Source organism: Pristis pectinata, chromosome 2 (genome assembly GCF_009764475.1).
Source record: "Pristis pectinata isolate sPriPec2 chromosome 2, sPriPec2.1.pri, whole genome shotgun sequence".
NCBI classification, from domain to species: Eukaryota; Metazoa; Chordata; class Chondrichthyes; order Rhinopristiformes; family Pristidae; genus Pristis; species Pristis pectinata.
The window spans coordinates 31,412,083-31,426,098 of record NC_067406.1 but is presented as its reverse complement, the minus strand read 5'-3'; the positions used below and the strand labels follow the sequence as shown (position 1 = coordinate 31,426,098).

The following is a 14,016-nucleotide window of genomic DNA, read 5'->3' as shown; positions in this document are numbered from 1 at the left end:
AATAAAAATGGGATTCTTTTAAGGAAAATTCCTTCAAGTGAGATAATGATCTGGTTAAAGTTTTCATTGTCCACAGATCTACAAGTACTTCCAGTACACAACCAGGCAAGCAAGACAAATGGACAGCAATTGTACAAAGTATGGACTCAAGACTGGTTACAATTTCTTGGATTCATTACCTCAGTTTTAACCATGAAAGGATGACATGTTAGACCAAAACAAGTCTGTCATCAAAGATCTGATATCAATTTTAAAGTAGGAATGGTAGTTCTCTCACACATCTTGAACAATAGTTAACACTCTACCAACATCACTAAAACAGATTATCAGGTCATTATCTCATTGCTGTGTACAAATTTACCATGACTAAACTTCAAAGGATTTAATTGGCTGTGAAGTTCTTTATGGCATTCTGGAGGTCAAAGATGGCACACATAAATCTAAGTCACCTTTTGTGTCAATTTTCATTAAGAGTCAGTCATACAGCACAGAAATCGGTCCTTCTGCTCACTATATACATTTTGCCCATCTCCACTAATCCTATTTGTCTGCATTATGTCAGTGTCTTTATATGCATTCTACTGAAATCAAATATATATTAACTGATGAAAAACACTATGATGCTGGAGGAACTCAGCAGGCCAGTCAGCATCCACAGAGAATTTTAACTGAAGTGAAAAGTAAATTTAATTGTAATTAATTATTATTACCAATTGCCTTCACTTCTGCATGAAGGAATAGCTGACTGAATTGTTGTGAAGCAAATAAACATTCAACTGCTAAATCCCAAAAGAAACAATTAGACCCCACGTAACAAAACTGGTGGCAGTGGCTGCCACATAACTTCTGGAAACAAATACGTGTGTTTACAATGATGAAATCTCCAGCAAACTGTGCTGCACCATTACCCCAATAAATTGGACAGATTTAGATCATATCTAGCAGGTCAAAGCTGATCATTCATGACGTGCTGTGGTTATCTGCAACAGCAGAATTGTATTCCACCCATGCACTATAATCTCATGGAGCAGCATGCCACTAATTCTACCATTACCATTCAGCAAGGAAATCATCTGTGCTTCAACAGGACTGTAGAAAACTATGCCAAGAGCAGAACGAGGTGAACTCATAAAACAACGTAATAAGAGTTTGCAGATGATACCACCGTTGTAGGCTGTACCTCAAACAGCGATGACTCGGAGTACAGGAAGGAGATAGAGAACTTAGTGGAATGGTGTCATGACAACAACCTTTCCCTCAATGTCAACAAAAGAGCTAGTCATTGACTTCAGGAGAGGGGGTGGTGTACATGCACCTGTCTACATCAATGGTGCCGAGGTCGAGAGGGTTGAGAGCTTCAAGTTCCTGGGAGTGAACATCACCAACAGCCTGTCCTGGTCAAATCACGTAGAAGCCATGGCCAAGAAGGCTCGCCAGTGCCTCTACTTCCTCAGGAGGCTAAAGAAATTTGGTCTGTCCCCTTTGAGTCTCACCAACTCTTACAGATGCACCATAGAAAGCATCTTATCTGGATGTATCATGGCTAGGCATGGCAACTGCTCTGCCCAGGACTGCAAGAAACTGCAGAGAGTTGTGGACACAGCCCAGCGCATTACAGACACCAGCCTCCCCTCCTTGGACTCTGTCTTTACCTCTCGTTGTCTTGGTGAAGCAGCCAGCATAATCTAAGACCCCACCCACCTGGGACATTCTCTCTTCTCTCCTATTCCATCGGGTAGAAGATACAGGAGCCTGAAGGCACGTACCACCAGACTTAAGGACAGCTTCTACCCACTGTGAGAAGACTATTGAACAGTTCCCTTATACAATGAGATGGACTATGACCTCACGATCTACCTTGTTGTGACCTTGCACCTTATTGCACTGCACTTTCTCTGTAGCTGTGACACTTTACTCTGTACTGTTATTGTTTACCTGTACTACATCAATGCACTCTGTACTAACTCAATGTAACTGCACTGTGTAATGAATTGACCTGTATGATTGGTTTGTAAGACAAGTTTTTCACTGTACCTCGGTACAAGTGACAATAATAAACCAATACCAATACCAAGTGGCTAAAGATACAACACATGGTAAAAGCAGAAGCAGCACCCTACTGGTGGACTGAACTATTCCACAACTGATTGGACTGAAACTCAACAGTCCCATCACAAACAGTTCAAGTGGTGGTGGACATAAATGGCTAATGTGGAGGAAGCAGTCCCATGAATAATCTACATTCAATGATGGCAGAGACCAGCACAAGAGCATTAAAGATAAGATTGAAGAGCTTGCAATCATCTTGAGTATATAGTTTATCTTGGCCGTCTTTTCGATCAAAGGCAGCAGGATTTTAAACCACCACAAACTCATGGAGTCATGAAGTTTTACAGCATGGAAGCTGGCCCTTTGGGCCAACACATCCATGCTGAACAAGGTGTCTTTGTGAGTTAGTCCCATTTGCCAGCATTTAGCTCCTATCCCTTTAAACCTTTCCTAACTATGTGCCTGTCCAAAAGTCTTTTAAATGTTGTAATTATAACCACCTCTACTACTTCCTCTGGCAGCTTGTTCCACATACCCACCACCCAGCATGCAAGCCTATGGACGGATATACCCATTACTCTACTATTATCATCAAGCAAAGGGACCAACACTGGTACAATAAGCAGCAAAGCCCAAGCCAAAACCAATATCAATTGAACCTTAGTGGGATGTCAGTCCATTGTAGGTGGAAAACAGGGCTACGTGCAAGGTCAAGAGTATGCTACAAATAATGTACAGCAGATGAGGGCAAAGTTCTGCAATCCTGCCAGATCCAGTTGTGAACAGTTACAGATAATTAAACAAAGAAGCAGAATATGAAAATCAAAAAACTGCACATGCTGGGAATCTGAACAAAAAACAGTGAATACTGGAAACATACAGCAAGTCAAGTAGTACTTGTGCCTGAACTGGAAAAGGGAGAAAACAAGTTCGTTCTTAAATTGCAGAGAAGATGAGGAAAGAGATAGAGAGGACAAAGGGAGCATTAGTGATGGAGACCGTCAGCATAAGGGGAGACCAGGGTTGCTATGGGGGATAAATTGTTGAAGTTATCTGTTTGGTTGGTCAATGAGAGCAGTCAGAGAAAGAAAACAAACAAGGTAAAAGAATAGTTGTGAAATGCCCATGTCAAGCGATGCTAAAGAGAAATATTAAGGTAATATTATAGATGGATGACTTAGAGGATTTAGCCATTTCTGATACAAACAGAGGAATTAAGTTACCTCAATTTAGATAATTTGATATTGAGTAAAATGACAACAATGTGCCCAGATGGAAGATGAGATGTTGTTCCTCAAGCTAACATCAGGCTTTGTTTTGTTGATGCAGGAAGTCACAGGTCTGACTAGGAGTGGGATGGACAATTAAAGTGGCAGGCAGCAGGGAGCACTGAAATATCCCTGCAGATTAAATGCAGGTACTTCACAAAATGGTTACATAATCTGCATTTGGTTTCGGCATTGTAAAGAAGACCACATTTTGAGTACCAAACGCAGTACACTAGAAGTGAATTGGAAGTACAAGTGAATCACTGCTTTACCTGGAAGGACTGTTTGGGTCGCTGGATTGTGGAAAGGTAAAAAGTTAAAGGACAACTGTTGCATCTCCAATTGTTGCATGGGAGAGTGCCATCAGAAAGGAAGTAGTTGGTACACAGCATACCAGGGAGCCACAAGGGCAATGCTTGAAGTGGAGGGAAAGGGAGGATGTGTTTTGTAGTAGAATCTCAGGTAGTTCCATAAATATCTCCAACCTCAGTGAGGTCACCACTTTACATGACTGCAGGCATTCATGTTGATTCTCTTGCAAATGTCTTTCACCAGAAGTTAATATCCTATTGCAACCTTCCCCTCAGTGTCCGCAGCATTCAAAAAACTTGACATAGGAACTCTCCCTTTAAGCATTGTGGAAGCAACTTCAGTAAGCATATTGCAGCAGTTTAAGGTCAGCTCACCTTCACCTTCTTCTTATGGGCAATTTGCAATGGCAATAAATGCTGATTTTGTCAAGATGACGAGTGTGCTATAAATTATTTATTTTTAAAAGAATAATACCAATCAAAAGAATCTAAGTTAAGATCCTCAATATTTTATTCAAAGAAAGATGGCTGTCGTTGTGGGTTGATATCAAGTGGCAGATATCAATTATTTACAACATGTAAGAGCACACCCCTTTCTACTAATTGTATACCACCATCGCCTAATCCCCCACCCTTTATATCTTGAGATCACCAGAAACCACTGGCTGACAAGGCTGTCAAATTCTCTGACAAATGGTTAAGTTCTTCACACAACTCAAACCAGAAAGATCTCACCCCACATTCAGATGCGTGCATCATTGTAACAAACATCACAGGATTTATAGATGTTTTCAATGTGAATCCTTGATTAATATCTGTCCATGATATACTGTTTCTGGTGCACATCATGCACTTGATCCAATTGCAGCAACTCACAAACTTAATTCAACATCAACTCCTTAACTTATAATCTGTATTACCAAGGAAGCATAAAACAGCAAAACACAGAAACATCATCACCTCATGTCCCATTCCATCATTCTTTGGATCAATTTCAGTTGCTCCTTCCTTACCAAGTCAATTTCCTCAAGCCTTCTTCTTCGGCACAGCATCAGCATTTAGTTACTTAGAGGATACAATGGAAAAGTGGCAATGGTTTTGGGGACATGAGCTCCAATTCCAAGCTAGTTGGAGAATTTGAATTCAATTAAATAGACCCCCGAATAAAAAGCCTGCTGTGTCATTGCATATTGTGGTTGAAAAATAAGACTCAGATCAGGCAGGAAATGCATGTGACAATCAGGCACAGCAAACTGAAAACACCCAAAAAAATTACAAGAATTTCAATTTAATGTGTTGTATAATTAGTAACATCACATTACAGCTGTCATGATACTTCCATGTTCATTTTCCAGATTAAGCATAATTAGTGGAGTCAGTTATGGATGAAGTTCTCCATTGCTTTGGATATAAATGATAATTAATAATGAGCAGCTATGCATAACTAATTAACTGTTTTTACAGTTATAAAAGGCACCACACACAACACTGAAAGTATTTATTTAACAATGTCAGCACTAACAATATATTGCCACAAAATAGGTGGTATAGTGAACAACAAAGGTTATCAAAAATTACAGAGGGATCTTGATCAGCTGCGTAAGTAGGCTGAGGAATGGCAAATGGAGTTTAATTTGGCTAAATGTTAGGGGTTGCTTTTTGGAAAGTCAAATCCAGATAGGACTTTCACAGTGAATGACAGAGCCTAGGAAGATTTGCATAACAGAGGGACCTTGGAATATATGTACATGGGTCACTGAAAGCGGAGTAACAGGTGGACAGGGTGGTGAAGGCGGATTTTGGCACACTGGCCTTCATAAGTCAGGGCATTCAGTATAAAAGCTGGGAGGACATGGTGCGGTTGTACAGGACGCTGGTGAGGCCAAACTTTGAGTACTGTATTCGGTATTCCTGCTACAGGAAAGATGTTATTAAACTGGAAAGGGTGCAGACAAGATTTACAAGTATGTTGCCAGAACTTGAAGGACTGAGTAAAAGGGAGAGTTTGGACAGGCTAGGACTTTATTCCTTGGAGCTTGGGAAACTGAGAGGAGATCTTGGAGAGGTGTATACAATCATGAGGGGCATGGATAGGGTGAATGCACTCAGTCTTTTTCCCAGAGTTGGAGAATCAAGAACTAGAGAGCCTAGGTCTAAGGTGAGAGGGGAAAGATTTAAAAGGAATGAGGGGCAACTTCTTTTTTTACACAAAGAATGGTATGTATGTGGATTGAGCTGCCAGAGGAAGTAGTTGAGGCAGGTACAATAACAACTTTTAAAGGACAGTTGGACAGGTACATGGATTGGAAAGGTTTAGAAAGGTTTCGAAGGTTATGGGCCAAACGCTGACAAATGGGACTAGCTTGGATGGGTCATCTTGGTTGGCATGGACCAGATGGGCCTGTTTCCATGCTGTATAACTATATGAACTCTTTGAACAAGAAGCACTTTGGAGGCCGTGGCAAACGACAAATTTAAAACTGAGACTGTCAAGTTAAAACATTAATATAATAACCTTGAACCATCATTCAAGCAAGTAGTTAAGTAAACTGGAGATACCTGTATATATGTGGCAACTGGCTAATCTTACTGTGGAATTAAAAAGATCATCTTCAGACACTGCTTTTTTAAGCAGCTTATTAAGTCAAGAGTCAAACTCAATTATGTAAAGCTACAATTTTAAGAACACAAGAACATTATAATAGCAGGAGTCGGCCATTTCACCTCTTGTGCCTGTTCCTCCATTCAATAAGATCATGGCTGATTTTTTAGCTCAGTGCCACTATCCTCCACTAACTTTAGATCCCTCAATTCCCCTCATATCCAAACTTCTATCCATGTGTCTACAACACACTCAGCAACTGAGCATCCACAGCCCTCTTGGGTAGTCAGTTCCAAAAATGGGTGAAGAAATTTCTACTTGTCTTTGAGCTGAATGTTTAACACCTTATTTTGAGACCATGACCCCTGGTTCTAGACACTCCAATGAGAGGAACCATTATTGCTGTATCTACACAGTCATGCCCCATGATAAATTTGCACGGTTCAATTAGATCACCTCTTATTCTTTCAAACTCCGGTGTCTAGGTGCAGTCTGTTTTGTCATTCCTCTTTCAACGTCCATCCTGAGGGTTTCTCAATCCATCAAATGGACCATACAGCATCCTCAGGCAAAGTTAGAGGCAGAGGGGTCTGCATCTTAATCAATAACTCGTGGTGCTCGGACATGACAGTCTTGACGAGCTCCTGCTCACCCAGCCTGGAGTATCTATTGGTGAAGTGTCGACCATACTACCTGCCACGGGAGTTCACTTCAGCTATCCTGATGGCAGTCTACATCCCACCCCAGACGGACACAAAACCTGCACTCAATGAAGTATACTCTGTGGTCAACAAACTTGAAACAGGATAACCTGAGGCCCTCTTCAATATTGCAGGGGACTTCAACCAGGCCAACCTCAAAAGTGTGTTACTAAAGTACTACCAGCACGTCTCCTATCCCACCAGGAGCCTGAAGACCCTTAACCATTGCAATACAACCATCAAAGATGCCTTCCGAGACATCCCTCACTCTCACTTCAGTAAATCAGACCACCAGGCTGTGCTCCTTCTCCCTATGTACAAACAGAAACTGAAACAGGAGGATCTAGTACATAAAGTCATGCAGTGCTTATCTGAGGAAATAGATGAGCTTCTACGCGACTGCTTTGAGTCAGTGTTCAAAGACTCAGCTGCCAGCCTTGATGAGTATGTCACCACCACCACAGGCTTCATCAGCAAGTGTGTTGAGGACTGTGTACGAAAGAGAACAATACGAATGTTCCCAAACTGGAAACCATGGATGAACAGGGAGATCCACTATTTACTGAAGTTGAAGACTGCTGCATTCCAATCAGGTGACCCTGACCTTTAAATGAAATCGAGATACAACCTCTGTAAAGCTATTAGGAATGCCAAGAGACAATACCGGTACAAAATAGAGTCCCATACCAGCCGTCAGTGTGGCAGAGCTTACACGCTATAACAGGCGACAAAACCAAGTCAGGCAGCATAGTCAACAAGAGTGCATCCCTTCCTCATGAGCTTAACGCAGTCTATGCACATTTTGAACAAAAGGGCAGTGGTTTGTCACCACCCACCTTGACAGCCTCCAATGCAACTGAACCCGTGGTCACCATCAAGGACAGATCAGTCTTCTAGAGAGTGAACCCAAGGAAAGCATCTGGCCCAGATGGTGTCCCTGGCCATGTGCTCAGATATTGTTCTGATCAGCTGGCGGGGATATTTGCAGACATATTTAACCTCTCCCTGCTTCAATCTGAGGTTCCCACCTGTTTTAAGAAGACCACTATTATCCCAGTACCTAAGGAAAACAAGGTAACATGCCTTAATGACTACCAACTGGTGGCTCTGACATCCGCCATCATGAAGTGCTTCGAGAGGCTGGTCATGGCACACATTAACTCCGGCCTCCCAAACAACGTCGATCCACTGCAATTCGCCTACCACCGAAACAGGTCTACAGTGGATGCCATCTCCCTGGCCCTATACTCATCTCTGAAGCATCTGGACAGTAAAGACACCTACATTAGACTATTGTTTATTGACTACAGCTCCACCTTCGACACTGCAACTGGATCCTTGACATTTGGACCAACAGACTGCAATCAGTGAGGATAGGCAGCAATACCTCCAGCATGATTATTCTTAACACTGGTGTCCCACAAGGCTGCATCCTCAGCCCTCTACTCTACTCCCTATACACTCATGACTGTGTGGCCAGATTCTGCTCTAACTCCATCTACAAGTTTGCAGATGATACCACCATAGTAGGTCATGTCTCAAATAACAATAAGTCAGAGTACAGGAAGGAGATAGAGAGCTTAGTGACATTATGTCATGACAACAACCTTTCCCTCAATGTCAACAAATCAAAAGAGCTGGTCACTGACTTCAGGAAAGGGGACGGTGTACATGCACCTGTCTACATCAATGGTGCTGAGCTCGGGAGGGTTGAAAGCTTCAAATTCCTTGGAGTGAACATCACAAATAGCCTGTCCTGGTCCAACCACATAGATACCATGGCCAAGAAAGCTCACCAGGGCCTCTACTTCCTCAGGAGGCTAAAGAAATTTGGCATGTCCCCTTTGACAACCACCAACTTTTATCAATGCACCATGGAAAGCATCCTATCTGAATGCATCACGGCTTGGTATGGCAACTGCTCTGCCCGGGACCGCAAGAAACTGTAGAGAGTTGTGGATACTGCCCAGCACATCACGGAAACCAGCTTCCCCTCCATGGACTCTGTCTATACCTCTCACTGCTTTGGTGAAACAGAGACCCCACCCACCTGGGTCATTCTCTCTTCTCCCCTCTCCCATCAGGCAGAAGATACAGGATCTTGAGGGCACATACCACCAGGCTCAAGGACAGCTTCTATCCCACTGTGATAAGACTATTGAATGGTTCCCTTATATGATGAGATGGACTCTTGACCTCACAATCTACCTTGTTATGACCTTGCACCTTATTGTCTACCTGCAATGCACTTCCCTGTAGCTGTGACACTTTACTCTGTGTTCTGTTATTGTTTTTACCTTGTACTACCTCAATACACTGTGTAATGAATTGATCTATATGAACGGTATGCAAGACAAGTTTTTCACTGTACCTCAGTACAAGTGACAATAATAAACTAATACCAATACCAATCAACCCAGGAATCAAATCTGGTGAAGCTTTGCTGTTGCCTATATCCTTCTTTAGGTTGAGAGACCAGACCTATGCACAATGTTGCAGAATTGATCTCACCAGAACCCATATAAATGGACCAAGGTGTCTCTACCCTTGTACACAAGGAACCTGTGGAAGACAGCTTTTCTCTGGACCAAATGAAACTTGGAAGGCCCTTATAAGTACTACAAATTATGAAGGATTTTTTTGTAAAATGTGGAGAATATTACCTGTGTGGAGAACATAAACAAGACATAAAAATTAATATTGTTACAGAGGACAGAAAGCTGTCTGCAGAGTTATTACAGCACAGAATGCCTCATCATTGTGTTTCTGAGGTAGTAACCAGTGCATATCTTGAGGAAAAAGAAAATTTGCATTTCAGAAAGAATAGTGCAACAGAATTAGTTCTAAACTGATTTATTCAAAAGTTAGTGCAGAAATGGAGGGCTGCCTCAGCATTTTCTGTCTTGCAGCTTTTACTTTAATTATAATATTGACAAAATTATGAAGTGTAGGACTGTGGTAATGATTACTGGGCCAGCACAAAGTGTTCAGACATGTTTTTGTCTTATAGGAGGCAGTAATTGTTCAATGGGTAGATACAAAAAAGCATTTGTAAGCACAAATGAAAATTAACACTGCATTATTAGGAAACTCTTGGGATCACACTTTGCAAATAACTAGGATGGTTAAAAAATGTGAAAAAGTACAATGGCAGCATGATGCTACAGAATAGGATATACAATGAGAGACTTTCAGTGCGCAGTATTTCCCACTCTACCATGCTTGAAAGTGTATTGAATAATATGCTATTTATCAGCAGATTTTTTGTTTCATTTTCAGATGTGTTTTTCCTCCTCGATTGACTCGTCCTGCTACTGGTTCTTTTATCAAATTTGTATATAATAACAATGCAACAACAAACAAATCCAGTTGTATTTATTTCTGAAAATAGGAAGCAAATTAAAAAAATCAAGACTTCTTAAGAATGAATGTAATAGTCAATGAGGAATTTGTTTGGCTAGAAGATGGTTAGTTGAAAGAAACATACTGTGCAAGCTAATCCGAGAAGAATATTTGGAATTTTTCATCCAAGAGGGTTGTAGAAGCTTGGTCACTAAGTATACTCAAGACAGAGTATGCCAGATCTTTATACAGTAAAGGAATCCTTAACCCCTTTGAGAATGAGGTTGGAGAAATAGTTATAGGGAACACCAGCTAGAGGAAAAGCACCTCATGTTTTTGCCTGGATAGTCTACAACCCAATGGCATGAACACTGAATTCTTCAACTTCCATAAACTGCTTCCCTCTGATCCTTTTCTCTCTCCTCCTGATCTACCCAGTTCTTCCTACACTCAACCCAGCCCTCATCACCCTGGTTCTTTCCACTCCTCCACCCACTCCATCTGTCCTTCCCCTTCCCCACTGTTCCCATCCGCCCTCCTCACCTCCCTCACCTTGCAGATTCCATCTTCAACCCTTTGTCGCCTCCACCTATCACCTTCCAGGTTTGTCACTATTTGCACTCCCCCCACTCCTCTATCACCCCTCCTCACCTTGCTCCACCTTTTCCTTCCACCTTTATATACTGGCTATAAAGATTTTATACCATTTTTATACTATTCAGTCCAGATGAAGGGTCTTGACCTGAAATATCGACTGTCCATTTTCCTCCATAGATGCTGCCTGACCCACCCAGTTTCTCTAACACCTTGTGTGTTTCTCCTGTGTACAGAGGGAATGTCTTATGAGGAAATGGTTGAATAGGTTGAGACTATGAGAGACAACCTTATTGGAACACATATTCTTAAGGGGTTTGCATGGTAAATGCTGGGAGGATGTTTCCTCTCATGGGAAAATCCAAGACCAGAGAACATCGTCTCAGAATAAAGGTGATACCCATTTAAGACTAAGACTAGGAAGAGTTTCTTCTCTCAAAGAACTGCAAGTTCTTGGAGGTCCTTGCATCAACAAGTGTGGAAGCTAAATCCTTGAATATTCTCATAGCTGTGATAAATATATTTTTAATCAGTAAAGGAGTCATGTGCATAGGCTGGGACAGTGTGCTTGAGGAAATTTGATCAGCCAACTTATTAAACAGCAGAGCCGGCGTGAGAAGCAAAATGGCGCATTCCTACTTCTATTTTAATGTTCTTTACGGTCCAGTATGTTCTGGTATGATAAAACAATAATCTTTTATATTGCTAAGATCCATTGCAGACTTTTGAATCCAAGCTGCATTGTGACAACAGCTAAAGCCTCTTAAAATAAGCAATGTAATTGCACATATCTGGTTTACTGGGTTTGGCCCTGGATATTTAATTTCAATAATAATGCTCCGATTTGGGGCACTCAGCTGGTTGAGGCAGTGAGCATTTAATAGCCTGTAATGATTTCCAGTTAAATTAGCTGATCTCAGCTGGGACATATCAATCTACAATCGGCTGCAGCATTCCGGGATGGTGGGGGGCAAAAGAGGAAGACAAGAGGGAAGGAAGCAAGCTGGAACCCTCCTTTTCCTGATTGCCATCCAGAAGACACAGCAAGGAAACATTGTTTTCTGGACTGTGGGAGAGCAAATTAGATATCATGAGAGGAAGGACAAATTTACAAAACAAAAACTTGTACAGCACGTGCTTCACAACAGTGAATGCAGTTCAAAAATCTTTTAATGGTTGTTAGGTGCAATGGAACCTTCAGCAATTGTTAACAAATGGTGTAAAAGCAAATCCCTATCATATACAATAGTTTGCTCATCGGTAGTTGAAACACATCAGATTCAGATGATGTCCCTCTTTGCTGGCTTGCTGATTTAAAAGGAAAGCAGAGAAAGAGAGAGCGTCTTTCAAGACCAAACCACTTGATACTTGCAGCAGTTATGAGCCTGAATTAATTTCTGTTTCAAATCAAAATTGTTCATTTCTGATCTTTGCCTCTACTGTGGTAACAGTTGAACTTACATTGAACAGTTGACCTTCAAGAACTGGGCTTCTGTACTTCCGTCTGCAACTGGATACTCCACTTCCTCATTGGCAGACCTCAATTAGTGAGGACTGGTAACAACATTTCTTCCTCGCTGATCATCGACACAGGTTTACCTCAAGGCTGTGTGATTAGGCCCCTGGTCTACTCTCTACACACTTGACTCTGTGGCTAAGCACAGCTCCAATGCCATCCTCAAATTTGCTGACAACACTACTGTTGCTGGATGAATCACAGGTGGCAATGAGTCAGCTTACCGGAATGAGAATGGACACCTGGTTGAGTGGTGCTGCAACAACAACCTCTCACTCAACGTCAGCAAAACTAAAGAGCTGATTGTTGACTTCAGGAAGGGGAAGGAGGACGAACATGGGCCAGCCTACACTGGGGCATTGGCAGTGGAGAGAGTCAGCAGCTTTACATTCCTGGGCGTTAACATATCGGATGACCTATCCTGGGCCCAGCACACAGATGCAATCATAAGGAAAGCACTCCATTGTCTTTACTTTCTTAGAAGGTTTGGTTTGTCACCAAACACTCTAACAAACTTCTAGATGTGCACTGTTGAAATTATCCTGACTGGTTGTATCATGGTCTGGTACGGCAATTCAAATGTGCAGGAACATAAGGTGCTGCAGAGAATAGTGGACTCTGCCCAATACATCACGGGCACATCCCTTCCCACCACTGGTAGTATCTACAGGAGGTGTTACCTTAAGAAGGCAACATCCATCATCAAAGATCCTCACCACCTGGGCCATGCCATCTTTTCACAGCTACCATCAGGCAGGAGGTACAGAAGCCTGAACTCCCATATCACCAGGTTCAAGAACAGCTACTTCCATTCAACCATTCAGTTCTTGAACCACTTGGCAAAACCTGAATCACCACTACAGTTTAGCAATACTATGACCACTCTGAACACTCTGCACTAAAATTGACTTTTTTTTGTTCTAATTGTGTTTCTTTCTTGTAAAAAATGTGTATAATTTATGTTTAACTTGTGCTTTTCTTGTGAATGCTGCTTATATTATGCTATGTGCCTGTGATGCTGCTGCCAGTAAGCTTTTCATTGCACCTGTGCATACATATACTTGTGCATATGGCAATAAACTCAACCTTGACTTTTGGGACCAAGACCGAACTAGGACTGTTTCCTCTGGAATGGTGGAGGCTGACAGGAGACCTGATAGAAGTTTATAAAGTTATGAGAGGCACAGATAGAGGTAGGCAGCCAATATTTTTTTCCCCAGAGTCGAAATGTCTAATACTAGAGGGCATGCATTTAATGTGAGAGGGGGGAAGATTAAGGGAGATGAATGGGGCAATTTTTTTTAAATACACAGAGTGGTAGGTGCCTGCAATGCACTGCCAGGGGTGGTGGTGGAGGCAGATACAATAGAGGCATTTAAGAGGCTCTTAGGAAGGCACATGAATATGCAGAGAATGGAGGGATATGGACCATGTGCAGGCAGGAGGGATTAGCTGTCACTTTCTTAATTAGTTTGGCATAACATCATGGGGTGAAGGGCCTGTTCCTGTGCTGTACTGTTCTACGTTCTAAGCGGTGTGGGAGAACAAAAAATTATACGAAAAATTTTATCCCTGGATGCATTTGAACCAAAGCAGAGCAGTAAAGCAGGAAGATCACAGTCACCATTACTGG

At 41.9% G+C, this 14,016-nt stretch overlaps 1 protein-coding gene across 14 annotated transcripts in view; it reads right to left on the bottom strand.

Moving 5' to 3' along the window:
- The window catches only part of nedd4l (NEDD4 like E3 ubiquitin protein ligase), a 316,982-nt gene that overhangs the window by 126,990 nt on the left and 175,976 nt on the right, over positions 1-14,016 (bottom strand). The window contains exon 1 of one of the 14 annotated variants that reach the window (XM_052036723.1): positions 4,589-4,680. The exons of the other annotated variants lie outside the window; for them this stretch is intronic. Coding sequence (XP_051892683.1) covers positions 4,589-4,600 — 12 coding nt within the window. The 5' untranslated portion in view covers positions 4,601-4,680. Of the gene's footprint in view, positions 1-4,588; positions 4,681-14,016 lie in introns of those variants that run through there. 14 annotated transcript variants of the gene reach the window in all.